Below are 27555 nucleotides of genomic sequence, written 5' to 3'. Positions count from 1 at the left end.
ACTCAGATCCTCTAATGGCTCTAACTTTTGTGATGTGTAGCTCGTTAGTCAGTGTCTGTTTTAATTTTGAAAAAGTGTCTAGCCTCAAAGGATTCCCTTTCTTTGTCCCTGTCACAATGACACGTCATTGGTCGATAGAGATATTTTATCCAAAAATGTATTATGCGTATACATTTGTCATTGTTATGTTTCTATTTTGACAAAACAGAATACTGTGTCAAAGCCTAAAAGGGAAACTGAGTAAAAATGCATCAGAATTACAGCCTGATGAATTCTGCAAGACAAACATTTCCTTCAGGTTTCCTTTTTTCTCACAAAAAGTGAAAAGAGAGACAGAAGATAGAACATAGAGAAAAGACTGAAAATTTATTTTCAGAGTAAAATTTGTGGAACAGCAACATGAGGTCAGACAGCCTGAAAACCCCCACAAGATATCTGCAAATTAAGCCCCACATGTATGAGGGCTCCTACAGTAGCCAGCATCTGTGATGAGACGTAGAAGCCATGTATAACCTGACCTCCTGACCACTTAGCTGCAACCTTTCACTCACAAGATTTCATTCATTGCCCAGTGTGTGCCAAGCAGGTGGAGCTCTTCACTTGTTCTAATAAAATGCCTTGGGTCAGAAAGAATAATGTGTGACATTTCAGAGACTCCGCGTGGAGCTGAAAATTAAAGCAAGGAAAAGGAGAGTCACACAGAGTGAGAGCGCTTACCTCCCATCCCTGTCCCAGTCGTAAACGTCCACCTTGACTGTCCTGGAGGGAGGTGAGACAAGGAAGCCAAGGTGAGATAGACATAGGGGAGATTTACAGAAGATAAGAGGGAGTGTGAGGGTGAGAAAGTGAAATGGCAGGAAGCCAATAGGGAGAGACCATCAGAAAGTTGAGTAAGTTAACTTTTCTTCAAAGGATGTTTCACATTATGAAATCAATTAAAATAATGGTGACCCTAAAGTTATACAGCTTACCAATGTCAAAAATTATATAATTATATAATATATAAAAATTCATTCAATAATGAAAATAATGGAAAAAATAATACGTATAATGGATTATATATTTGAAATAAGACAACTTTAAAAAACATTGTAGGCCTTCTTCCTTAAAGTCGGTGCTATGACTCAGATTCTTTCAGTCGTGCGATCATCCATGTGACCGTGTGCGCTGTGCTTTAGAGTATGAGGTGGAGTGACTCTTGTTACTTCTTGTTCTTTTCCTGTACAGGTTGATTGCCTGTGTGAGATGCAGGTCCAGTTTTCTGTGACTTAAACAGCTACTGTGTAAGAAGTAATTAAATGTAATTAAATTCAATAAATTTATATGTTACACAGCAGAAACTTGTATTTGTTTTATAGTCGGATTTATTGTTATTTTAGTGTTTATTCTTGAGTGTAGTTTGGATTTTATTTGCATGATTTTACTTTGATATTTGTATTGCGTTTTTTGGACAATTTTATTGTGGGATTTTTAGTGTAAAAAGTATTTATGCATGCTTTCTTCCTCAGGGAATAAACTTTCTTTGATTAGACCTACTCAGTCTCTGTGCCCTGGTTTTCTGATACACATACTCCTCGTATTTAAAGAACCTCCTGATGTGAGGTTTAGGCCCACCAGCTTTAGTGTCTAAACAAACAGCACCCAATCTCAACAATAGTCCGCTCAACCTGCTTTAGTTTGTACAGTAAAGACCCTACAAGATTTGAGACAAAGCCCCAACAATCAGATGATATCCTTGCTGATAGGAGTTTATTTAGGCTACGTTCACACTAATGCATTGTTGTTTGAAAACGCATCGTTTTCTCTCCGTTTTGACCTCCCGTCCACACTGAGACGGCGCTTTCCTCAAGGAAAAAGGCAGCGTTTTGAAAACGCTCTCGAAAACGCATACATTTCAAAACGCAGCTGTTCCGTTGCAGTGTGGACACACGAAAACGTAGACTTTCTAAAACGATGACGTATTTTAGTCATGTGACGCAGTCATGTGACCAAATAAACAAAGATAGCAGAGTACATTATACAGCGGTTGTTTTGACTGCCCTAAAAAAGATGAATATCAGTTTGTACGCGCTCCAGATAGCTTTTCTTTAAATTCTTTAATTCTCACTCGCTTTTGCAGCTTTGTACTTTTGTGTTACTCGTAGCAACAACTCCCCCTCATTGTTAGTCCATTTAAAAATGTATTATGTCTGATCATGGCAGCCCAATAACAGGCCTTAAGCACCAGCCATAGAGGCAGGAATATACCAAAGCCAACAAGTCCGTCCAAAGGTGCCCTAGAGACTATCCACCATATAGTAGCAGAACATAAGATGTAAAGAACAGTATACACTGAGAGGCTTAACCAAGTGGCTGAGATAGTATATATGGACTAGAAGTCCCAAATACCCAATACAAGACACCACCAAAGGAGGTGGAGAACAACAAGGTCCTATGGCACCAAAAGTTCCAGACAGACAAGCAGCTGCTGGCAAACTAACCAGACAGTAGTGCAGGGGTGTCGAACTCCACGCCTCTAGGGCCGGTGTCCTGCAGTCTTTAGATCTCACCCTGGGTCAACACACCTGAATCACATGATTAGTTCCTTACCAGGCCTCTGGAGAACCTCAAGGCATGTTGAGGAGGTAATTTAGCCATTTAAATAAGCTGTGCTGGATCAAGGACACATCTAAAACCTGCAGGACACCGGCCCTTGAGGCCTGGAGTTTGACACCCCTGTAGCAGTGGGTGACAAGGAGCAGAAGACAAAAAATTGTGATAGATATGGCAAACCCAACAGACAGCAACATCAGGAAGGAGGACAAGAAAATAGAGAAGGAACAACTGGAGCAGATGTGGAAAGTAAAGTCCAAAGCAGTCCTGGTGGTAACAGGAACATAAGGAGTTGTAACCCTGATACTGGAAGAGCAGCTCCAGCAGAATCCGAGTGTATAAGAGGTCTCTGTGCAGAAGAACACAGTCCTAGGTACACCTAAGATACTGCGAAGAACCCTCAAAATTCCAGGCCTCTAATAGAGGACTCAAAATTTAGCATCACACATATACCCCCCACACATTCATCCTAGCCATTATTAAGAGTGGTCTGACCTCTAGTGTGGTGCCAAATTTTTTAAAGATGCTATTGTGCAACCCTTTTCTTAACCTTTTTTTGTCGAGCCTGTCTCCAAGCTACCTTTGTTGCCTAAACTCCTTTAAAATTTTGTCTACACTCAATTTAAGTCCCTCCTGTATGAATATGAAATTCTAGAAGTGTTCCAATCTTGTTTTAAAACTCACCACAGCACTGAATCTGCTCTATTAAGAGTCTGGTGATGACAGACACTTTGTGCTCCAGTGGATGATGAGAGGCATCCCCACAGATACAGCAGCCATGGAAGCAGAAGAATATCCTATTAAGAAGGCCCTGAGTAAATGTGGTTATCCCAACTGGACATTCACTTCAGGTGCGAAGAAAGACAACTACTGTCTAAGGGAAAATCCTTAGTAATCCCTTATTTGTCGGTTGATTTAGGCTTAGATGTACATACTGTGCGTGTGTGTTTGCTGCTTATTACTTCTGCATTAGTCTCAATAACACCAGCACTGGCCTGACACTGAGTTCACGGCCGACTGCTGGCATTATTCTGACCACCACAGAGTTCAGCTTTATACAGGATTCAGTATGAATATGGAAAGACAAACCTCAAATCTTCAATTTGAAGACAGACCCAGTTTAAGAAAGAAGATGATGTTTCTGCATAAGTCTGAAGTCCTGATGAGTACAAGTGAACCTTCAGATGTTCTATGCTTTTCATGGATGAAGTCATGGAACTTCTACAGTCGAAAATGTAATGAGAACTTGGTTGGGGCTCCTTCACCCTCCTTCAGCTCATCTATATTTCTAGGTTGGGTTTTTTCTTATCTTCCTCCTGACAATACCTCTATGGGTTTAAGGTTAGGGACGCTGGTTGTCCAATAAAGCACAGTATGTCATGAGACTATGGCAGCAGACAGTGAGGAAAGAGGATAAGGACCCAAATGCATACATGTACAGGCAGTAGTGGGTTTTAACAAAACATGAGCCGTTTATTAAAAGCTGAATGAAAATACTAGCAAGAGGCAAAACAGGAACTGAGGCTTAACTAACAGAACTAAACTGGATGAATTAACTTGGACATGGAACCTGGAAACATGGACAAGAGAAGCAGACGTCCTGATAAGAGACAAAGAGAAAACAGACAAAATATATACACACACGAGGGTGATTAGGGAGAATGGAAACACACAGGAAACACAGCTGGAAAGACTTGACAAAGACACAAGGAAAGTAAAACTAGCATTGACACTCTGTAACTGCATCAAATTTCCATGATATAACCAAATTCTGACTAGCAGACTGTGACCTAGACATAGTGTAGGTGGCAAACGTCTGTGACAAATTAGCCTGCACAGCAACAGACATGTGCAGATCAACAATGCATAATATGGAGAGCAGGAGAGAGTACGACCGTGCAGCGTTTAAAGCTTGGAAGTACTCACATTACTTTGAGTTTGATTCCGTAAAAAATTACAAAAACATTAGCGTCTGCTGTTCACTCTGCGTGGGAAGAAAACGTCTTTCTACAGCAAAAAATTAAACTTCTGAGCGAGCTCCGAGCACGCTGCCACGGGAATGTGACATTCACAGAGAAACCCCCGGATCCTCCCACTGACATGAACGCTGTGGCACCGGGCAAACCTCCACCCGCCCCACTCCTGCTAAACAGGTGACAACAGATTTAAGAGACAGGACTTAGTGCTGCTCAATCTTTGATTTTATAAATTTTTTGGTGTGTTTTACTTGCATCTATTTGAAAAAGTGTAAACACAAAACATTTTTTTTTTAATTTTATAAGCTGGAATCTGCAGAAAAGGTTTAAATGTTAAACACATTTCTTCCAGTCAGAGACTGCTGCATATAATTTAATTTTTGCTTGATGCAATGTGCATGAAACTAAAGATTAAAACTAATAAAAAAAATTTTCAAAACAGACTTTTTCATTTGCTTCACTTTTATATGATGGATTATGCAGAAAAAATTGAACTGGGCTGAAAGATCTGTTGCTTTATTACTTATTCAGGTTGTGCATCATGTTTTTAAAAAGTACCGTAATAAAGTAACCAATTACTTTTGAAAATAAGTAATCGGTAAAGTAATGGGATTACTTTTTGGAGCAGTAATCAGTAATTAGTAACTAATTATTATTTTCAAGTAACTTGACCAACACTGGTAAAGACATATATTAAAGAGGTGAGAGCTCTTTTGTCTGACTACAAATTAGTAGGAAATTAAATTTGAAGTAGTAGCTGTCGGGTTTTTGTCTTTATTTTTTTTATTTATTTAATTTTTTGCAGTAGCTGACCCTGTGTTAGCTCAATATAAACCTTTATATTCGATAGCATAATGATTTAAAATAAGAAAGTAATCAGTGCACTGTTCTCTCACCTGTCATAGTCTCCATTACAAAGTGCTCGAACAGGAATAGTAAATGACTGCCAGACAGGGTTTAGGTTGTTTTTGATCACCTCAGTCTTGTGGCAGATCGTAAACCTGCAAACAAAAGGAGACATCTCAACATAGATGAAATGTCAGGAGGGGGGAGTTTTTTTTTTATCATGAAACACATGTTGGTGGGCTCTAGGATTGACAGGAAATAGTGAACAAAATGTGTCCCTGGATACCACATATCCCTGGTTAAATAATGACATTTGGTAAGGCTTCATGCTACTAAGTGTTACTAAGTGTTTTATCCTATTGTAAAGTGTCCTTGGGTGACTTGAAAGGCGCTCATAAATAAAATTTATTATTATTATTATTATTATTACTCATCATCTAAATGAAATGTAACATTAGACACCAGAAACAGTCCAGAGTAAACAGAAAGTTTTCATCCTGAACTATATTTTTGAAATACTTAAAACTTAAACGAAGTACAAATTAAAACATTCTACTTCAGTGTAGAGAAAATCTATAACCACTTCTTCCTTCTGAAGAGTTAGTACCTTTCACTCTCCTCATGGGACTGGATCCAAAAGACAAATGTGTTAGCGTTTTTTTTTTTTACTCACCGGCAGTAATAAGGCCAGAACTGGAACAGAGGAGCAGCGCTTTTCTTTAGATGGACAGCTAACAGATTGACTGCATATCAGAGGATATACAGTTTCTCTAACAATTCATACATTCCAAACAAAACACTCACGTGCCATCCTCGTTGCTCCGGTAGAAGACAAGGAAAGGATCAGACTTGCCAAAGAAATCCTTTTTATCCAGCTTGTTTGCACAAAACTGCATAGTGGCTATGTCCTAGGAAAACAAGAACAGTTTCTTTCAGGATCCGGTCTATCTTCAAGTTTATTTTTTAAGAATGAACTTGTGAATTTTTGAACATAATTTGACAATAAGTACTTAAAAGAGGATGTTGTCTAGCAAACTGTAATATCCGTAGACAAAAAGTCTATTGAGCACATGACTCAAACCCAACAAGAACTTTACCTAGTGGCAACAGGATATAACACAGAGCCATTTAACATTTAATAATAATAATGGATTGCATTTATATAGCGCTTTTCAAGGCACTCAAAGCACTTTACAATACCACTATTCATTCACTCTCACATTCACACACTGGTGGAGGCAGCTACAGTTGTAGCCACAGCTGCCCTGGGGCAGACTGACAGAAGCGAGGCTGCCATATTGTACCATTGGCCCCTCTGGCCAAGACAGGTAGGCGGTAGGGGATCAAACCGGCGACCTTCCGGTTACAGGTGCACTTCCCAAACCCCTGAGCCATGGTCAGTGCTGAAGACAGCACATCAACAAGCTCTGAGCACAAGATACAGGCTGGGGTCTATCACACCAGTCTTGTCTGTGAAGACCAGTCCAATGGTCTTGACAGAGAGTTGGGGAATGGCTGCAATCACAGCATTGTAAGATGGTGAAAGATATACCCTTAGGCCCCCTCCTCGATTCAGAGATGGTCTTTCCCTTTTCACGTAAATGACCTCCTTGACTCCCCGCTCGATGTGTACATCCTCATGATTGAAAGAGTGTCCACTGGCCTGGAGGTGTAAATAGACTGCGGAGTCCTCGCCTGACGAATTCTTCATCGTACCATCAGCTTTGCTAGAGGTTGTTTGGTTTCCCTGGTGTATAAATCATCAGCGTACACTATATTACTCTATTTGTGTCGGGTGGTTTAAAAGCCACCCGACACAAATAGTTTAGAAATGTTTAGAAAAAATGCTTCTCAACTGTTCCGATAGTCCTGACACATAAGGGTTTTCACTTAGGCAACAGTTGTCCTTCAATCCTGGATCGGGTGGAGCTTTCTTTCCATTGATCAGTGATCTTTGATCAATGAGCTTCGATCAGTGGGCTTTGATAAGTGGTAGTTGATCAATCGTCATGAGAATTAATGATCAAGGAACTGACCTCCCAGCCCATTGTTCATTCAGTGGTGCTGGTTTCAGTCATTCTGCAAATGTACTGTTTATAAGGTTGAGGAGACCTGCAGTCAGCTGAGACTCAAGAAGTCACTTGGATGAGTGACGAAATGTTTCTTCCACTGAAAACACTACGTCCAGAGGAACAGAATCAACCTTTTGGGATCCTCAGAAAGATGGTCATCCATATGCTGTTTTGTGTCTCTGCTTCATCTTCAGCAAAGATATGATCCAGAGATTGAAAATCCCATTGGTCCTTGGGTTCTGGGCATGGGCCTACTTCTGTGAATGGCTGGAATACAGTGGGGCAAAAAAGTATTTAGTCAGCCACCGATTGTGCAAGTTCCCCCACTTAAAATGATGACAGAGGTCAGTAATTTGCACCAGAGGTACACTTCAACTGTGAGAGAGAGAATGTGAAAAAAAATTCCATGAATTCACATGGTAGGATTTGTAAAGAATTTATTCGTAAATCAGGGTGGCAAATAAGTATTTGGTCACCTCAAACATGGAAAATCTCTGGCTCTCACAGACCTGTAACGTCCCCTGTAAGAAGCTTTTCTGTCCCCCACTCGTTACCTGTATGAATGGCACCTGTTTGAACTCATCATCTGTATAAAAGACACCTGTCCACAGCCTCAAACAGTCAGACTCCAAACTCCGCCATGGCCAAGACCAAAGAGCTTTCGAAGGACACCAGGAAAAGTATTGTAGACCTGCACCAGACTGGGAAGAGTGAATCTACAATAAGCAAGCAGCTTGGTGTGAAAAAATCAACTGTGGGAGCAATCATCAGAAAATGGAAGACATACAAGACCACTGATAATCTCCCTCGATGTGGGGCTCCACGCAAGAGCTCATCCCGTGGGGTCAAAATGATCATGAGAACGGTGAGCAAAGATCCCAGAACCACACGGGGGGACCTGGTGAATGACCTGCAGAGAGCTGGGACCAAAGTAACAAAGGTCACCATCAGTAACACACTACAACGGCAGGGAATCAAATCCCGCAGTGCCAGACGTGTTCCGCTGCTGAAGCCAGTGCATGTCCAGGCCCGTCTGAAGTTTGCCAGAGAGCACATGGATGATACAGCAGAGGATTGGGAGAATGTCATCTGGTCAGATGAAACCAAAGTAGAACTTTTTGGTATAAACTCAACTCGTCGTGTTTGGAGGAAGAAGAATACTGAGTTGCATCCCAAGAACACCATACCTACTGTGAAGCATGGGGGTGGAAACATCATGCTATGGGGCTGTTTTTCTGCCAAGGGGACAGGACGACTGATCCGTGTTAAGGACAGAATGAATGGGGCCATGTATCGTGAGATTTTGAGCCAAAACTTCCTTCCATCAGTGAGAACTTTGAAGATGAAACGAGGCTGGGTCTTCCAACATGACAATGATCCAAAACACACCGCCCGGGCAACAAAGGAGTGGCTCCGTAAGAAGCATTTGAAAGTCCTGGAGTGGCCTAGCCAGTCTCCAGACCTCAACCCCATAGAAAATCTGTGGCGGGAGTTGAAAGTCCGTGTTGCTCGGCGACAGCCCCAAAACATCACTGCTCTCGAGAAGATCTGCATGGAGGAATGGGCCAAAATACCAGCTACTGTGTGTGCAAACCTGGTAAAGACCTATAGTAAACGTTTGACCTCTGTTATTGCCAACAAAGGTTATGTTACAAAGTATTGAGTTGTATTTTTGTTATTGACCAAATACTTATTTTCCACCCTGATTTACCAATAAATTCTTTACAAATCCTACCATGTGGATTCATGGATTTTTTTTTCACATTCTGTCTCTCACAGTTGAAGTGTACCTCTGGTGCAAATTACTGACCTCTGTCATCATTTTAGGTGGGGGAACTTGCACAATCGGTGGCTGACTAAATACTTTTTTGCCCCACTGTATTTCTACCAATTTGTTTTGTTTCTTTAAGAAAGAAAGAATGAGGTTCTGGTGCAAAAGGTATTGCAGTACTGGGTTGACCGTTAATTGAAATGTATAGAAGATAGATTGTTGCTCAGAGACAAACATTTGAACAATAAACCCAACAGGGCTCTCAGAGTTCTCAAGGACTCTTGAGCTGTCACCACCACCACGAGTCTGATAGTGAAGCAAAGAAGGTCAAACCTGATTACATATATACATAACAGTAATCTGATCTTCTTCAACATGGATATAAAAAACAAAGTGTAAAATAAGGATTTATAATCCATGAGCAGCTCTTCTCATCACACTGAGAGTATGATGCAAATTACAAAATTATCCTGAAGTCCTTTAAATGGTCATTCAATATCCAGGTAATTTAAATTTACTTGGTTAACAAATGGAAACACAGACTGTGGCCATCATGAGGTCGGGCTGCCATGCTTAACTTTCTAACTCCTCTTACTGTTTGTATCACAAGGTTCATCTAAGCTGATACTAACTCTGCAGTTACTCAGCTCCTCAGCGGTGAAGATGATGGTTCCACACTTCTTCCCAGGAATACCACTAAGAAAGTGAGAGAGAAAAGTGTAAGATACAGGACAACAAGTATTTAAAAAAAAAGATTTGTGGCTGACAATAAAAGAATAATACTTAAAACTAAGTATGGATCATTCAGATCAAGCTATAGTTTACTGTTCTCTGGGAAAATCTGACTACTTCCCAATTTCAGCCTATGCTAAATTTTTAGTGCCAGTAACTTTCCATCACAGTGATTAATCTCAGCAGCTGTTTACTGGCCCAGGAGCTGATTCCTACAAGTTATCATTGTCAGATATAGGAGAGGATAAAAGAGGAATTCTGGAGGCTCAGGAGGCACGTCACCATGATTGTTTCCAACCAGAAGTCAACCTGTCATCGAATTTGTCTCAGAGGAAAGAGCACTTTTCATTCAGTGATGAATTACAAAACAATCTCGGCAATTGTATTAAAATTTCATTAAGATTAGAAAATGAAATGTGAAGTCATTTCTCACAGAGAGAAATCACCTGCTAGAGCAAAGGCTCTGTGCCCTTTTCTCTGCTTGTGCCCTGTTGCAAACTGCTGGAAGTGATGCTTTGTTGTTGCTTTTTCATGAATTTACTATACTTACAATCTATCTGCCTCCAACTAACAACCATGTTTTCAGGATATTAGTATATACTCATAGGTCATTTTTAAGATCTGATTTATTCCCCAGTTTGTAAATTGGAGTTCCATGTTGTTGGAACAACATGGAAACCTGAGTGATAGATTAATCATATGTGTTATTGGAAACATCAAAGAATCTTTGTGAGCATTTCTAAAATAAATATTCAAACCATACACATCTTTAACTTTAGATTTTTTAAAAATTTGTCTATAATAGCAGCCACATCTGATTCTGAATAACATAACATCTTTAATTTAGGAATAGAGGGTGTCTGACTATTTATTGTAACATCATCACTTTCAGTGCAACCTAGCTCCTTCAAGCCTCTTGACAGATTTAAGTATTGGGTTTTGGGACTATGTCATGAAATGCTGAGCAGTTTACTGCATCAGTAAATAAGATAAGATAAGATAACCTTTATTAGTCCCACACGTGGGAAATTTGTTTTGTCACAGCAGGAAGTGGACAGTGCAAAAGTTATGAGGCAAAAATTAGAATACAATAAGAATAAATACAGTACACAACTGTACAGAATAGAATAAAATAAAATACTATATACAGTAGAATAAAATAAAATAAATATACAATAAGATAAAAATAGAATACAAATACAAATACAAATACAAATAAAAATAATTATTCAAGCGTGTATTTGCTTGTTTCCTTGGTTTTTCAGTTAAATGGACCATATTGAAGCGGTTGCTTATCTCTTTCAGATTTCTCATATCATTCTTATCAACCCAGTTAACAGAGGTGGTGGCTTACGACACCAACTGTCTTCCATCTATAATCCCGTTTTGAGACTCTTCCCAGCGCCTTAACACCCACTTACATCCTGGGTCATTTGACCTCAGTGAATCACATGATAGGGTGTGACAAGGTCTCACAGTGGGTTTACCTGAAACACCCGTTTTCACACCTTGGCTCCTGTTATTAGGCAGAGGATCAATAGGGGGTCCATGACCCTCTTAGGGATACTCCCTAAGGGCTTAAAATCTGGGATTCTCCACCAATTGCTCTTAGAACTGAAGAAGCTTCTCGGATGAAACGTCTTCAAGAAAGTGTAATATCATCAGGCCGCTCAATTTGAGATCATCTTATTTTGTGCATAGATGCACACCGTCTTAATTATAGAGACATCATGAAACCACACCTGTCTAGTTTGGGGCCCATAATTCTCCTGGTCCTAGTCTGAAATATCTGAGATCTGTGTGCAAGCAAATTACACCCTGACAAAGAAAAGCGGATAATTAAAAGTTTTTCAAGACAAGTTGAAGCCAGATAGAGAAGTGGGGAAACCTTTATCATCCTCTTGATAATTCCCTGTGGTTGCAGGTCACACTCCACCTCACAGTGTGACACAGCGATTCGTTCCATCCACTCAAAGCTGCGCTTCTGTCTGATGCTGCACTGTGATTAAAACGCCACAAAGAATATATTATCCTTGAGAGACTGTTTTCTGTGACCTTAAACTGGTTTTGCTTCATTTAGTCCATTGTCCCTTCTGCTGGTTCGTTTATGAACCCAGTCACGTAACCGTAGCTGCATGAGGGCAGGTAAAACTCAAAGATTTGGCTTGAAACAAGTATTAATTCCAACACTTCTGACAATTTCATCTCAGTTTGGTTTTCTCTGCTGGCCCTCTCACTTAAACAAAGAAAGCTATCAGTGATACATGAGTGTCTGTGAGCAGTTCTGATAATGAATTTGCAAGGTCATGTGGGATATTGAAGATACCTTGAGCCTCTCTCGACTGTCACAGAACCTCCTATTCACATTCCTGCTGCTGATACAGCCTAGCTGTAGTTAAACTGCAGTAACGTCACAGAAGCCTGTGCATGGCAGGACAAAACAGGTAACTACAACACAGATGAAGAAAATAAGTTAAATGTGGACGACATCAGGGCGTGTGTGTGTGTGTGTGTGTGTTTTAAGGTGGGGAGGGGTCTCAGCAGGCCTTTTCCAACATATTTTTTGTCATCCAACCACTTCAGTTTTTCACTGCCTAATGTGGGTTTCCCACTCCCACATATGTTAGACAAGATAACACAAACACAATCACAATTACTCTACAGTAACACAGTCATGTAAAATTGCACACAAAAGCCTTCTCATTTTGTTTTATGCAAGGACATTTTTGACATTAAACAAAATACTCCAACAACAATGATATGAAAGTTGAGGGGAAAAGAATGAAAAACAGAACAGGCGGCAGCGTGGATTTTCTCACTTTGAATATCTCTAGCAAGATACTTAAATATAGTTGTGTGTGGACCAAAACCTGAGACCTCTGTCCTACAACTGTTCTTCATAGTTCTGAGAAAATACACTTATATAGCAAAAATACACATTCTTAACCTGAATTAGACTGATAATGTCCTCACGTTTGCAAAGCAGCCTGTAGTCACCCACTTGTTAGTTTAGCTGAGCATGAAGACTGGATTTGTCCAGTATTTAGTATACTGTACGGACATAAGTACTGGGTCAACTACAAATGACTACACATTATATTTTTATTACCCTGTCTTCCTCCCCTCACCCCAGCAGATGGCCCCGCCCCTCCCTGAGCCTGGTTCTGCTGGAGGTTTCCTCCTGTTAAAAGGGAGTTTTTCCTTCCCACTGTCACCAACGAGCTTCTCATAGGGGATCGTATGATTGTTTGGTTTTTCTCTGTATGCATTATTGTAAGGTCTACCTTACAATATAAAGTGCCTTGAGGTGACTGTTGTTGTTATTTGGCGCTGTATAAATAAAACTAAATTGAATCATACCTACACATACCTGCTCTACCATAGAAACCCATTCCATGAAACTCCCAAAACACTGTTTTTGTGCTAATGTTAATGCCCAAGTAAGCTTGGAACTCTGTGATGTTTAAGCACTATGTGCCTTAGCACTCTCCAATGCCACTCTCTAACTTAAATGGTCTGCCACATTTTGGCTAAGTTGCTGTCATCCCTAAGCACTTCCAGTTTTGCATTTGGCATTCTGTTACAGTACAGTGGTAAAATTCATCTCTTCAGAATAATAATGGATTGGATTTATATAGCACTTTTCAAGGCACCCAAAGCGCTTTACAATGCCACTATTCATTCACTCTCACATTTACACACTGGTGGAGACAAGCTACGGTTGTAGCCACAGCTGCCCTGGGGCAGACTGACAGAAGCGAGGCTGCCATATCGCGCCATCGGCCCCTCTGGCCAACACCAGTAGGCGGTAGGTGAAGTGTCTTGCCCAAGGACACAACGATCAGGACAGAGAGCCCGGGGATCGAACCGGCGACCTTCCGGTTACAGATACGCTTCCCAACCCCCTGAGCCACGGTCGCCACAGAAGAAACCATTGTGTGTAAGACTCATTGCATCTGTACAAGAACCATTGTTCTACAGAACAGACAAGATGTTTCCAGTGGTATTTGTTTTAAAATGATTAAATGAGGGATTTCAGAAGAAACCTATGAATTACCTAAAGGATATATGTTTGAAAAGTGCATCCAGTAAAAAATGCAACTGAGGATATATCCAGTCCAAAGGACAACACGTGGAGGTCTTGGACTTCAAACAAAAAGCAGAACTTCTTCACAGTTTTACCAACGTTGCTGTGGAACAAGCTAAAACGATAGTCACGCTAAAACAACCATTAACCAAGGAAATAATGTCATTGAAACTCAGTCCAATTAGTTTGGTGCAGTGGTGGACAACGGACGGGTTCCGGCTGGGATCTTTGCTGACCCAGCATCTCTGGAAGTAACACACGCTTCGATTCCCTTAAGCTCCGTGGTCAGAGCCATTCATCCAGCAACTTATGTTGTGGGCCGCTACTCTACGATGGCACCGCAAGGTGACTTGACCTGTTCCACTGTGCTGATCACTGCACCACAGGTGGCAATAAAAACAGAGCATGATGCTCTTCCTCTCTCCAACTACCAGATTTGCAGCTCACCTATACTGTAGGTGCACTTGCCCACTCTGCCTCACCTATGAAGTCCACCAACCATCCACCAGAAATGCCAGCAGAACCTACTGTCTATTAAACACAGTTATTCCAGTGTCCGTTATGCCAGTTGAACTCAAATCCCTTCTAACTACACTCCCTAATTCAGTCAATATAATTATTGCTCATGTAGGTACCAGTGACACCACCTGGCAACAGTCAAACATGACAAAATCTGACTTTAGCACTCTGGTAGACTCTGGTATCTTAAGAGTGTTATATTTGTGTTATATTTGACCCTATTCTAAACGTGGTACCGTCCAGTTTTTTGTTTTTGTTTTTTACATTGACTACTGCTGACAAGTTTGTTATAGCAAATAGAAACTAAGCTGAACTATTAAGTTCCACCCCTTAAATCTCATGTTCATGCAGAAGAGTCCTTAAATTCTTTTATCAATATTTGCACTGTTATCCTTGATTCTGTTGCTCCTTTGAGATCTTAGTGCCCTAAATTAAAACATGAGCCTTGGCTAAATGAGTCTACTCGGGCGCTCTGTCAACAATGTAGGAGAGCAGAAAGGAAGGGGGATGAATAAATTCTGGTGTCTTATGAAAATAATTTTAACAGATATCAGGAGGTTTTCAGGGCCTCAAGAAAAAAACAAACAAACAAAAAAACACTTTTCCAATTTGCTTTATTCTCATTCCCATAGACTGAAGTTCCGCTTCACTACCATCAAGCATGACCTTAACAACATCTGTTTTTCCAAGTATGTCTCCTGTACTGTGACAGCTTTCTAAAATGTTTTCATTCATAGGATCTCACTTCTCAGGACTACATTGTACAATGATTTTCTGCCCAACAACTAATATTGTTGACAGGTTGAAACCTACTAATGTAAATTTGGCATTATTCGCTCTCGTCTGTTTACATCAAATCAAATCAAATCAAATCACTTTTATTGTCACATCACATGTGCAGGCACACTGGCACAGCACGTGCGAGTGAAATTCTTGTGTGCGAGCCCCACAAGCAACAGAGATGTGCAAACACAACAACACAAACGAGCAAAATACAAGAATGGCCAACCTGAAACTAATAAATATATGTACAATATATAATAGTGTATGCATTTCTGGATGTGTATACTAAATATTTTCCTACGTGTGTGTGTGTGTGTGTGTGTGTGTGTGTATACACATTTTTACAAATTAAATAGTAAAAAAAAATAATAATAAAATAATAATAATAATAATAATAATAATAAAATATATAAAATATAAAATATACAGAGTTGAATATGTGCAAAACAAGTGGCATTTATATACAGTATGGAGTGCATAATGTTGAAGTTCCAGTAGTGAAGGTGAGGTGTCTATGACGTGTTCAGCAGTCTGATGGCCTGGTGGAAGAAGCTGTCTCTCAGTCTGCTGGTACGGGACCGGATGCTGCAGAACCTCCTTCCTGATGGAAGCAGTCTGAACAGTTTATGGCTGGGGGGACTGGAGTCCTTGATGATCCTCCCCGCTTTCCTCAGGCAGCGCTTCCTGTAGATGTCTTGGAGGGAGGGAAGCTCACCTCCAATTATCCGTTCAGAGCACCGCACTACTCGCTGGAGAGCTTTGCAGTTGTAGGCGGTGCTGTTGCCATACCAGGTGGTGATGCATCCAGTGAGGATGCTCTCAATGGCACAGTGATAGAAGGTCCTGAGGATGCGGGGGCTCATGCCGAATCTTTTCAGTCTCCTGAGAAAGAAGAGGCGCTGCTGCGCCTTCTTCACTGTTTTGTTTGTGTGTACTGACCACGTAAGATCCTCAGCCAGATGTACTCCAAGGAACCGGAAGCTGCTCACTCTCTCCACAGCAGCGCCGTTGATGGTGATGGGGGTGTGTACTTCTCTGCACCTCCGGAAGTCCACTATCAACTCCTTTGTCTTTGCGACGTTGAGGGTGAGATGGTTGTCTTGACACCAGTGGGTCAGGGCGCTGACCTCCTCCCTGTAAGCCGTCTCATCACCGTTGGTGATAAGACCCACCACTGTAGTGTCGTCCGCAAACTTCACAATGATGTTGGAGCTGTTAGTGGCTGTGCAGTCGTAGGTGTAGAGTGAGTACAGGAGAGGGCTCAGTACACACCCCTGTGGAGCACCAGTGTTCAGTGTGATGGGGGATGAGGTGATGCTGCCCAGTCTGACCACCTGGCGTCTGTCAGACAGGAAGCTAAGGATCCAGCTGCAGAGGGAGCTGCTCAGTCCTAGATCCTGCAGTTTCCTGTCCAGCTTCGAGGGAACGATGGTATTGAATGCTGAGCTGTAATCTACAAACAGCATTCTCACATATCTCTCTTCTCCAGGTGTGACAGGGCAGTGTGTAGTGTCAGGGCTATGGCATCATCAGTGGACCTGTTGTATGCGGACTGTAGAGGGTCCAGTGAGTCGGGTAGTGCAGAGCAGATGAAGTCCCTGACCAGCTTCTCGAAGCATTTGCTTACGATGGGGGTCAGGGCTACAGGTCGCCAGTCGTTCAATGAGGAGATGGTGGAGGATTTGGGTACAGGGACGACGGTGGCCATTTTGAAGCAGGCTGGGACTACAGACAGAGAGAGGGAAAGGTTGAAGATGTGTGTGAACACTCCAGCCAGCTGAGCCGCGCATGACTTGAGGACGCGGCCGGGAATCCCGTCCGGACCAGTAGCTTTGCGCGCGTTCATCTTCCTGAAGCACTTCCGCACATCCTCCTCAGACATAGTGTGCGCACATACACGTTTTCATGTAATTGTGTCATCAATTTTAACAATTATCTCTCTATCAAAAGTATCTAAAGTGTTAGAGAAATTGTTTTTTTCAGCAGTTGTAGTTTTTGGTGAGGTTTTTCAGTCTGACTCCAAATTGAATTACAAAGAAGCTACTCTTTCAAGAGTTTTTCATGACCTTTTAGTGGCCTTTTATGTATTGTTGATCCTAGTGACTCCACTGTACTTGAGATCTTACTGATAATACAGTGGACCACAACATGCGGATCTCACATCTTGTGAGCTCGTTGATGTATCGGTATTTGTTGCACTAATTGATTCTAGTCTTATTTGACTAATAAGTCTTTCTTTCAGTGTTAGCCGTTGATGTTGTAACCTGTGGTGTACCTCAGGGTTCTATTCTCACAGTGCCGACCTGTGTCACAGTACAGCTAATATGAACACTGTGCTTTATCCATTCCTATTTTTGTCATTTGTGTTTGAGATGATTGCCTTGCTGGAACACACAACTGTGTCCAAGTTTTAACCATGTAGCATCTGATTTCAGATGAAGTCCTACTTCTTCATTATCTCATCCACCCAGTGCAATACATCAGTACTACTGGCAACAAAATAACCCCAGAACATGATGCTCCCGTCACCATGCTTGAAAGCTGGTATTGTATTTTTGTCTCATCTGACCATAAAACTTTTATCCAGAAGGCATTTCTCTGGTTGATGTGGGCAGCTGCAGATTTCAGGGGAGCTTGACGGTGTAAATTTTGAGGCAATTGGGGTTTTTCTCTTGGTCAGTCCATGGTGATGTAAAACTTGCTTCACTGAAGATATTGGCATTGGTTCATCTCAGGCTTAAGACTAGGATGTTCAGGAACAACCCAGAAACCACCAACTATGGAACGGTTACTCATGGGAAGTGACATAGTACAGTTCCCTTGATAAAGAAACTTGACTGTTATTTTATTTTTCTACGCAAAAGAAGACCTGCAAATCTGCTTGTTTTTAGACTTCTTCATTATTAATGTGAGTTAAATTGTGTCCAGCAATCACACTGCCTTTAAGATTAGTCCTGCTCCAAAATCATGCATTTGTGTCCTAACTCTAGCTTCATACAGCGCCTCATGACATTTTGAAGTTCAGATTTTTACAGTAGCCGAGTTATGAGATTGTATTTAATGGTTTTATAAATCTTTTACTTTGCAGCTCTTCTCACCAACCATTTTACTACCTTATCACAACCTACAGAATCTATTTTTTTTTAAAGTGAACCCAAAGGCTCTTATAAGAGCCACCCCTCTGTGTTCTTTTCTGCTTTGATCTCTTCTTTTCTATTACATTTTAATCTGTTCCTTTCCCAACTTTTTATTCTGTTCACCTCTGGGTATTTATGCCACCACCCCACTCATCCCTGCTGTTTGTTTGTGTGTCTTATAATGGCAACCTGAAACTAATATACTGGAAGCTGCACTGCTGGATGAAGACAGCTTTGTTGAAGGCACACCAGCTCCTGCAGCTTGCGCCTTCGCAAGATAAACAGTGATGGTAATTCCTTAACCAGTGACTACCAAGAAGGCTGTTTTAAACATTTTGACTTCTTCCTGTTTTCACTGCATTGTTTTATCACCCTTTGCAGTAATCATAAGTAAATGTTCTTTACAGCTATAAGTAATATTTCTCCTGTGAGTTGAGTGAGTGTGTATGTGATGCAAATAAAGTGTTAATTCCACCAGTGACCATCACGAAGTTCAATATAATCCAGCAATGTCAACTTTAGATTTCAACAGCTGATATGAGCACATTATAGTCAGGCCTTATAGCAGCCACCCTTTACTTTGCTGGCAGCACTGCAAACCCTCGGCCTTCTCTTAATGAGCTTCATGACATAGTCACCTGAAATAACAATGATTACAATGAAACACATCATACATCTATAGTAATATTAAAAAACCAGAAGGTGGCAGTGTATGGAGTGACACATCAGTGTCCAATGTAGTGGTTTATGTGCAAGTATACGATCAACACTGACACAAATACAAGAAAACAGCCTTTGAAAGGCTTTACACTGTAGTGACCACTACGCGTGAAAGGGTTAATGGGGTTGGGACCATCAGCTGTGTTGGTCAGAAAGTTGGTACACAGCTGACAGCCCTATGTGACAACTGTTAGAATTCATATTATGGAAAGAACCAATCAGCTAAGTAAAGAGAAGCGACGGTCCATCATTACTTTAAGAACTGAAGGTCAGTCAATCTGGAAAATTACAAAAACTTTGTAATGTGTTCCCGAGTGCAGTCACAAAAACCGCCAAGCGCTGCTGCTGCTGAGGATAAATTCATCCGAGTCACCAGCCTCAGAAATCACAAATTAACAGCACCTGAGATTAGAGCCCAGATAAATGCAGCACAGAGTTCCAGTAGCAGACACATCTCTACATCAACTGTTCAGAGGAGACTGTATGCATCAGACCTTTTGGATCATCATTTATTTTTCAACAGCACAATGACGCCAAACACACCTCCAGTCTGTGTGAGGGCTACTTGACCAAGAAGGAGAGTGATGGAGTGCTCTGGCAGATGGCCTGGCCTCCACAGTCACCTGACCTAAAACCAATCGAGATGAGACGGACCGCAGAGTGAAGGCAAAAGTGCTCAGCATATCTGGGAACTCCTTCCCAACTGTTGGAAAACCATTTCAGGCGACTACCTCCTGAAGCTCATCGAGAGAATGCCAAGAGTGTGCAAAGCAGTGATCAAAGCAAAGGGTGGCTGTTTTAAAGACTCTAAAATATAAAACATGTTTTGAGCTATTTCACACTTTTTGGTTTACCGCATAATTTCATATGTGTTCATTCATAGTTTTGATGCCTTCAGAATCTACAATGTAAATAGTCATGAAAATAAAGAAAAACCATTAAACGAGAAGGTGTGTCCAAACTTGACTGGCAGTGTAGGTGCAATGATTTATTAAAATGTGCAAGCATACATGGATATACAGTATATAAGGCAGAAACAGTTTGCACAGGTCTATGGGAGAACACTGTAATACCAGAAAAGTCACCATTTGTTCACATGTACAGTTGTATAATTTTACAACACAGCTAACTATTCTGATGACTTTGTAATGTCCGCTATTTAAATTTCAAACCAAACCACATATTACAGATATACAGCTGGGACTTCCATCCTGGTATGCATTTACTGCATTGGCAGTGTGTTTTGGATCATTGCCGTGCTGAAAAATGAAGCTGTTGCTGATTAGATGCTTTGAAAATGGTTCAGCGATGGATCCAAATTTGATGGTACTTTTCTGTGTTCACAATTCCATCTGTTTTGAAAAAACCCCAAACCACTGGCTGAAGTGCATTTCCAAACCATGACAGCGCCTCCACTGCCTTATAGGGCATTTTGTAGTTTGTTTACTCTGGTCTGAAATTTGTAAACCTGTAGACTTTTTCCACACAGAGATGAACTGTAATGCATTGCTACAAACTACATAATGTTCGTACACTTACTGGCCAGATGTGTCTGGGGCATTTCATGGCTAGTTGGTAACCTGTACCTTACACATGTACATTGGTAACATGTACCTTATACAGCTATGGTACCTTGCTGAATGTCTGAATGCAAAGCATATGTGGCTATGGGAAGGTGTTTAGGCCTCTCTTGCACAGACATGCAACATTGCTTGCATTTTCCACACAAAATTTCAAATCAACTCAAAATGCACTTTAAAATGTCCTTTTTTGAACTCCAGATTGCTCAGATTGCAGATTTTGTACCATTATTTATTGTACAGTATTTTACAGCATTGCTGTTTTGTTTGATTGTGTTCTTAAGGTGCCCTTTGAGTGCCTTGAATAGGATCATTGTGATTCAAATGAGAAATTCATTTTCTCAAATATCATGTAATATAATTTATGCATAGTTTTAAAATAAGCACTTAGCTGCAGTTCATATATAGTGTAAAAACTACTTCAGCAGATGAGAGAAACATATTGCCCCATAATTTTGTACTTATATTTCCACCTATAAATCCATTTTAAATAGAGAAAATGGAATGCTCTCCTCGCAGCCTGTCATTAGGCTGCACTGATGGGCTCTAGCAGTTTGCCCCATATAGGCTGGCTGTCATCATAGCCACTCAGCAGAGAGAGAGATGTCCTGTGTGGTCAGTGTGATTACTCTGGCAGCGGTGAGACATCACTGACCCTGTCGTGCTTGTGGATGAATGGGTGCCATAGTGGCATATAAATTGGTAATAATAATAATAATAATAATAATAATAATAATAATAGCAAGACTCTAGAGAGTTCCTGGCTAGAGTGAATGAGTGACATCCTGAGGCAGGCAATATGCATAGTGTGTCCTCATTTTCACAATGACTACGTTAATTATATGAGATAATTGCAGTTTTAGACTTTTATTAATACTAATTTCATTTTTTAAATAACAAAAATTTAGACCACCCTTCACGTGGTTTAATATGTCTAATTATCTTTAATGGCCTAAATTACTTGGCATTTTCTGCTCAGTAGAACTGACCCTAGGGGGGGAATTCATAATACACAACTACATGCATCCATCCAACCATCCATCCATTTTCTACTGCTTATCTGTGGCTGGGGTGCAAGGGAAGCAGCCTAAACAGAGAAAACCCAGGTCCCTTCTCCTCAGCCACACCTTCACCAGCGCATCCTGGGCCTCCTCCCAGTAGCACATGCCCTTAGAACAGGGGTGGGCAATTCCAGGTCTTGAGGGCCGGTGTCCTGCAGGTTTTAGATCTCACCTTGGGTCAACACACCTGAATCACATGATTAGTTCGTTACCAGGCCTCTGGAGAACTTCAAAACATGTTGAGGAGCTAATTTAGCCATTTAAATCAGCTGTGCTGGTTCAAGGACACACCTAAAACCTGCAGGGACACCGGCCCTCGAGGCCTGGAGTTGCCCACCCCTGCCTTAGAACCTCACCCAGGAGCCACCCAGATGGCGTTCTAAATGAGATGCCCAAACTACTTCAGCTGGCTCCTTTTGATGTCAGGAAGTAGCGGCTGTACTCTGAGTCCCTTGTGAATAACTGAACTTCTCACCCTTTCTCTCCAGGCACCCTTTGGAAAAGTTCATTTCTGCTGCTTGTATCTGTAATCTCATTGTTACCCTGAGCTTATGATCACAGGTGAGGGAAGGGATGTAGATCAACCAGTAAACTGACAGCTTTCCTTTTATGCTCAGCTCTCTCTTCACCACAGCGGACAGCTACAGTGTCTTGCTCTACTCTCCACTTATTCATGAAAAAAACCATGAGATTCTTAAACTTCTCCACTTGGGGCAGCAACTTGTCAGAGTAAACACTCTACTCTTTTCCTGCTGAGAACCTTGGACTTGGAGGTGCTAATTCTCATTCTGCCACTTCACACTTAGCCCCAGTGCGAGCTGCAGGCCACCACCCGGTGAGCCGGCTCATCCACAAAAAGCACAGATGAGATCCTGAAGTTCATTTTGCTCTGCCCAGAAATTCTATTCATAAAACTCATGAGATTAACAGGGCAGCACTGCTCAGGACTTTCTTGTGAGCACCTACACACAAACAAGTTAAGAAATTATAAAGAGCTTCAAGCTTGCTTTCACATTGTTGTATTTCAGAATCTGTTGGGGGGTTTTTTTTAATAAAAAGGCATAAAGAGTTTGTTTGGATTAGCTAAACTGCAGCAGCCCTGCAACCTGTAACTACAGATGTTCCTGGTGAAATGTAACGATAACAGCCAGTCAAGTTCACACAGTCACATTTTATAGGCTGTTGTTTAAAATAACAAGAACATAAAGACTAGCTATGTTACTATTAGTGTTGGGATTTCCGGCTCTTTTTAGAGAACCGGCTCTTTCGGCTCGGCTCACTAAAAAGAGCCGGCTCTTTCAGCTCCCAACCGGCTCTGCAGGTTGCATTGTTTCTTTCATTAATTTATTATCAAAAACAATATAAAATTATGTACAAAAGGAATTACTGATGTAAAAAAATGTGGTTTTATTTATATACATTTATATGTACGTGTTTCAGAATTTGTGCGTGTTTTGGAGTTTGTACTTGTTTTGGAGTTTGTACGTGCTGTGTGTCTAGGGGCCACCGTAAATATACTTTTATTTATTCACTCCACATAAAATGTAATAAATAAACTATAAAATACAAAAACTAACTATTTACATTTCAACTTTTAACTATTAAAATTTTCCCTCCCGCTCTGTTCCTGTGCTACTGCGCTGTAACTACCGCCCCTCCCCCCTCTGCACAGTGCAAGCACAAGGCTCACGTGCGGAGTGAAGCGAAAAAAAGTGCGAGAGAGAGGGTGAGCGAAAGAAAAAAAGCACGACTCCCAATAAGGAGCTGGCTCACGTCGTTCACTTCAAAGAGCCGCCGCTATGAGCCATTTCTTTCGCAACCGACACATCACTAGTTACTATGCAGCTACAGCCCCTGGCACGCCTAAGATGTCTAATATAGCAGCAGTACTACGATGGATAACTACAATGGCATATTTGTCTCATAACTTGCCAGTATAGCAATTCTGTGGTGATGCAAGCACATATATTTGTAATGTTGCTGAAGGTAAAGTTAGCTTTGTGACCTCTGCTCCTTGATGCTGCTTCCACTTTACAAAGCACAACAGTCACCATTTGGCCATAGGACTAAATATATTTATTGGCAATAAAGACAAATACGGTATATAGTATGCAGGAAATTCTTAACTGTATGCCACATTATGTGTTTGAATGAGGCATGTTGTACAAAAAGCTTTGAGTATCAGTAAAGTGCTATCTAAGAAGCAGTCCATTTACAATACAACTACACTAACCACACTACCGTTCCTCTAATGGCCACTTGAAGCCATTATGAAAAAAGCTAGGGGAAAATTTAGTGGTGTGCCTGCTCTGATTAGCAGGTATGCACGCACACAGGCAGTCGAAAGTTTCCCTTTATTACGCTATTTTGTGTATCTGTGCTGTTGGGGGTCATGTTAAAATACAAATAAGATATACAAATAACAGGACTCTTATTTTTAGTTTTTATTTATTTTAAGTTAGTGAAGTCTAACATATTTGCTTTACAGAAGGGAAAAGGCTGACTTTATATCCTGAAAGCTGGGGAAATTGTCTAAGAAGATTCAATGCAGACAGCAGTAAGGTTAATGGCTTGGAAAGAAAAAGCAGGAGGATCATCTGCATCAAGCGAGACCTTGTGCTCTGTGTTTCTCCAAATCCCAGATACTTCTTTGCAACTACAAAAAGGTAATGGCAAGGGGTTCTATGGCCAGATCAAAAAGCAGAGGCCTGAGAGGGCTTCCCTGGCGACAATTGGACATTAGTCTGTATTGTAGCAGACGACTGAGAGTACAGTAGTTTAATCAATGAAGTAAATTTTGCTCCAAATCCAAATCTGCCAAGGACTGCAAAAAGATAGTGAAACTCAATTCAATCAAAGGCTTTTCAGTATCAAGAGAGACAACACATTAAGCAGAACATGCAGAGCTGGAAACTATGTTAAGTAGCCTTCTTATGTTGAAATATAATGAAGCCTGTTTGGTCTTTTAATTGTGGGGACAACTGTTTCTAGTCTATGGGCAAGAATCTTGGCCAATATTCTGGTGTCTGTGTTCAAGAGAGAAATGGGTCAAATAAGAGGCACGTTCCATTGGATCTTTTCCTTGTTTTGCAGTAAGTGTGATACAGGCTTCGTAACATGACAGAGGGAGAGATTAAAGCAGTCAGTGAGGGTTGTACCACGTTGTGCAGACAGTAATGTAGAGAACTGTTTGAAAAATTCTGCAGGATAACCATCCGTACCTGAGCAGCTGCCAGAAGCTATGGCTGAGGAAACGTCTGACTGAGAAATTGGTTCAACCAACCTTGTTTTAAGTTCTGGTGGAATTTCAGGAATGTTAGGCTCAGCTTAGCAAGAAAGTCATTAATTTCATTGCATTAGTTTATGATTCCATACTCAGATAAAAAGGCTTGAATGGCTAATGCAGATTTGCTTTTACTTTACTCTTAACAGGTAAGCGAACTAGAACTAGGCAGACAATTAAAGTCTTAAAATTACCCATCAATCTGTGTTAGGACCATAAACACTAGAGCAACCAGTGTTGCACAATTTCTCACTGACTATAACAATGGAGCCTCAATGGGAATATTCTGACTGATCAGTAAAAAGACCTCTCATGCTTTAGCTTGGAAAAGTGAGTGGAAGCGCTGGCCCCTCCACCGTGAAAGGAAACAGCTATTATCAGAGCACCAGGCAAGCCACATCAGTGTTATAGTGCTTAAGAAAACCTTCCTTCTCTCAAATGGATGAACCTTTAAACCTTTAACATTCCATCTTAGAAAGTTTAAATGCTGACTCATTTGATTCCTAGAACAAAGAGAATGTGCAGACTTGCCTTAAATGATAGGGACGGAATAATTATGCAGTAGGTGGGAATTAGTCCAGAAAGAAAGTTGAGTAGATGTGTGAGACTCTTGGTTGTGACCCTTACCCTCCCCCAACTAGATTGTCTGCCAGAAAAAAACAAGCAGCAAGCTCTTCAAACGCAACAGAATTAAAGTGTTGAAACAATCCAACCACTGCTCCAGTTAGGCATAGAATAGTAAGCTGAAAAAACTGTATTGGACACCAAGTCTAAATATCAAGACTGGAACAATTCAAAGCAGAGTGCAAATATAATCAATTTAAAAACAAAAAAAGGTTTACACAATTCAATAAATAGTGCTAATAAAACTAGATTAAAATAAACTTAAAATAAACAGCAAGGATAAATAAAATGAAGCTCCCAATCTCCATGCAACAGGTATTATGTTGTTAGCCCACAGTCAGATAAATATTATTGAGGTTCTTATTCACCAGGTAAATTATGGAATCAAAGGAAACATAAAATTCAGTTTTTCAGTAGTATAACACTCTATATTCAAACTATATAACTGCACTTCAAGGAGGAGAGCAGCGTCTTAGTGAATCCAGACTGTGCCCTCTGTGTGTACGTGTGATGTTTGCTACCTGAAACTAATGTCAGTGTTTAGTTAGTAATGTTGTTTTATGAGGCTCTGGAGACTTTGGGAGCATCTTAGTGTACTGTTGAGCATCATCCATGGAGCTGAAAAACTTTATGGCGCCGCTGGACTGCGTTATTCGAAGCCGGGCTTAGAAGAGAAGAGCCGCCTTCAAACCTCACTTGTAGAGCTCCATCAAGATGTCCTTGTACTACGCTTGCTGGCTCGACAATATGGATGGACGCGCCTCGGTAGTCAAATTTCCCTCTCCTCCTGGTTTTTTGGATGATGAGGTCTTTGGTTTGGTACCGGTGGAGGTGAAGGATCAACAGGTGAGGCGGATGCAGGTGGTGATGGAAGCACCATTACAAAACATCAAAAACATTCAGATCTAAAAAAATAGTTGTGGAGAAGAACGACTTTAAAGTGGCAGTTGGAGGGGTGAAATTGATTAAAAGGCTATTGATATACACAAGAGCAGTTCGTTCCTACGTCAGCTCTAATCGCACCACATAGTTAGAGAGTGGGGTTACCAGGTGTTGCAACCCATAGTGGTAACGTTAGGGACTTTTACATATAGTGTAACAGTTGCCAACATTCTGCTGACTCAGTAGCTTCAGAGTTCCAAAGAGTTTGGTTGTGTGTACTGCAGCACACAAGACTTTTATGTTTAGACTTTGGTTATGAGTATCACCATTTTAATCACATCATTTTCTTAATTGCGTCGGCAGTAACTCTTCTGTTATGTAGGTTTAAAGGTAGCCAGTAGCCAGTGAAAGGAAAGATAAAAGAATAAAGAATTAAACAAGAGAGGAAAGGGATTAAGTTAGATTATAGAAGAGCGTATTTTGTCTTGTTTCTTCCAGTCCAATTAGAGACTGCACTTAGATATTATTATCCCAGTTTCTTTTGTTCTATTGCTCTTCCTGATAGATGAAAAGCAGTCATCCATGGACTTGTGTCCTAAAGGTAGTCATTCATATCTCTCAATTATCCTATGAATGAAGGAGAAAATTAAGTAAGAGAACCCTATCGAAAAGTTTGAACCACTGGGGAAAAAAAAAATATATATATATATATATATATATATATATATATATATATATATATATATATATATATATATATATATATATACATACATACATACATACAGTGGGGCAAAAAAGTATTTAGTCAGCCACCGATTGTGCAAGTTCCCCCACCTAAAATGATGACAGAGGTCAGTAATTTGCACCAGAGGTACACTTCAACTGTG

At 40.8% G+C, this 27555-nt stretch overlaps 1 protein-coding gene across 1 annotated transcript in view; it reads right to left on the bottom strand.

The window, feature by feature from the left end:
- LOC146708792 (copine-9-like) overlaps positions 1–27555 on the bottom strand; it is a 196378-nt gene that overhangs the window by 66797 nt on the left and 102026 nt on the right. The window contains exons 8-11 of the mRNA XM_085455619.1: positions 9890–9953; positions 6219–6322; positions 5465–5569; positions 718–759 (exon numbers count right to left, since the gene is read on the bottom strand). Coding sequence (XP_085311745.1) covers positions 718–759; positions 5465–5569; positions 6219–6322; positions 9890–9953 — 315 coding nt within the window. The remainder of the gene's footprint in view (positions 1–717; positions 760–5464; positions 5570–6218; positions 6323–9889; positions 9954–27555) is intronic.

The sequence above is a fragment of the Copadichromis virginalis genome, linkage group LG5 (genome assembly GCF_057382275.1).
Source record: "Copadichromis virginalis isolate Kocher_CV1m ecotype Utaka linkage group LG5, C_Virginalis_male_GT1.1, whole genome shotgun sequence".
NCBI lineage: Eukaryota > Metazoa > Chordata > Actinopteri > Cichliformes > Cichlidae > Copadichromis > Copadichromis virginalis.
This window is presented reverse-complemented; position numbering and strand designations above follow the sequence as displayed.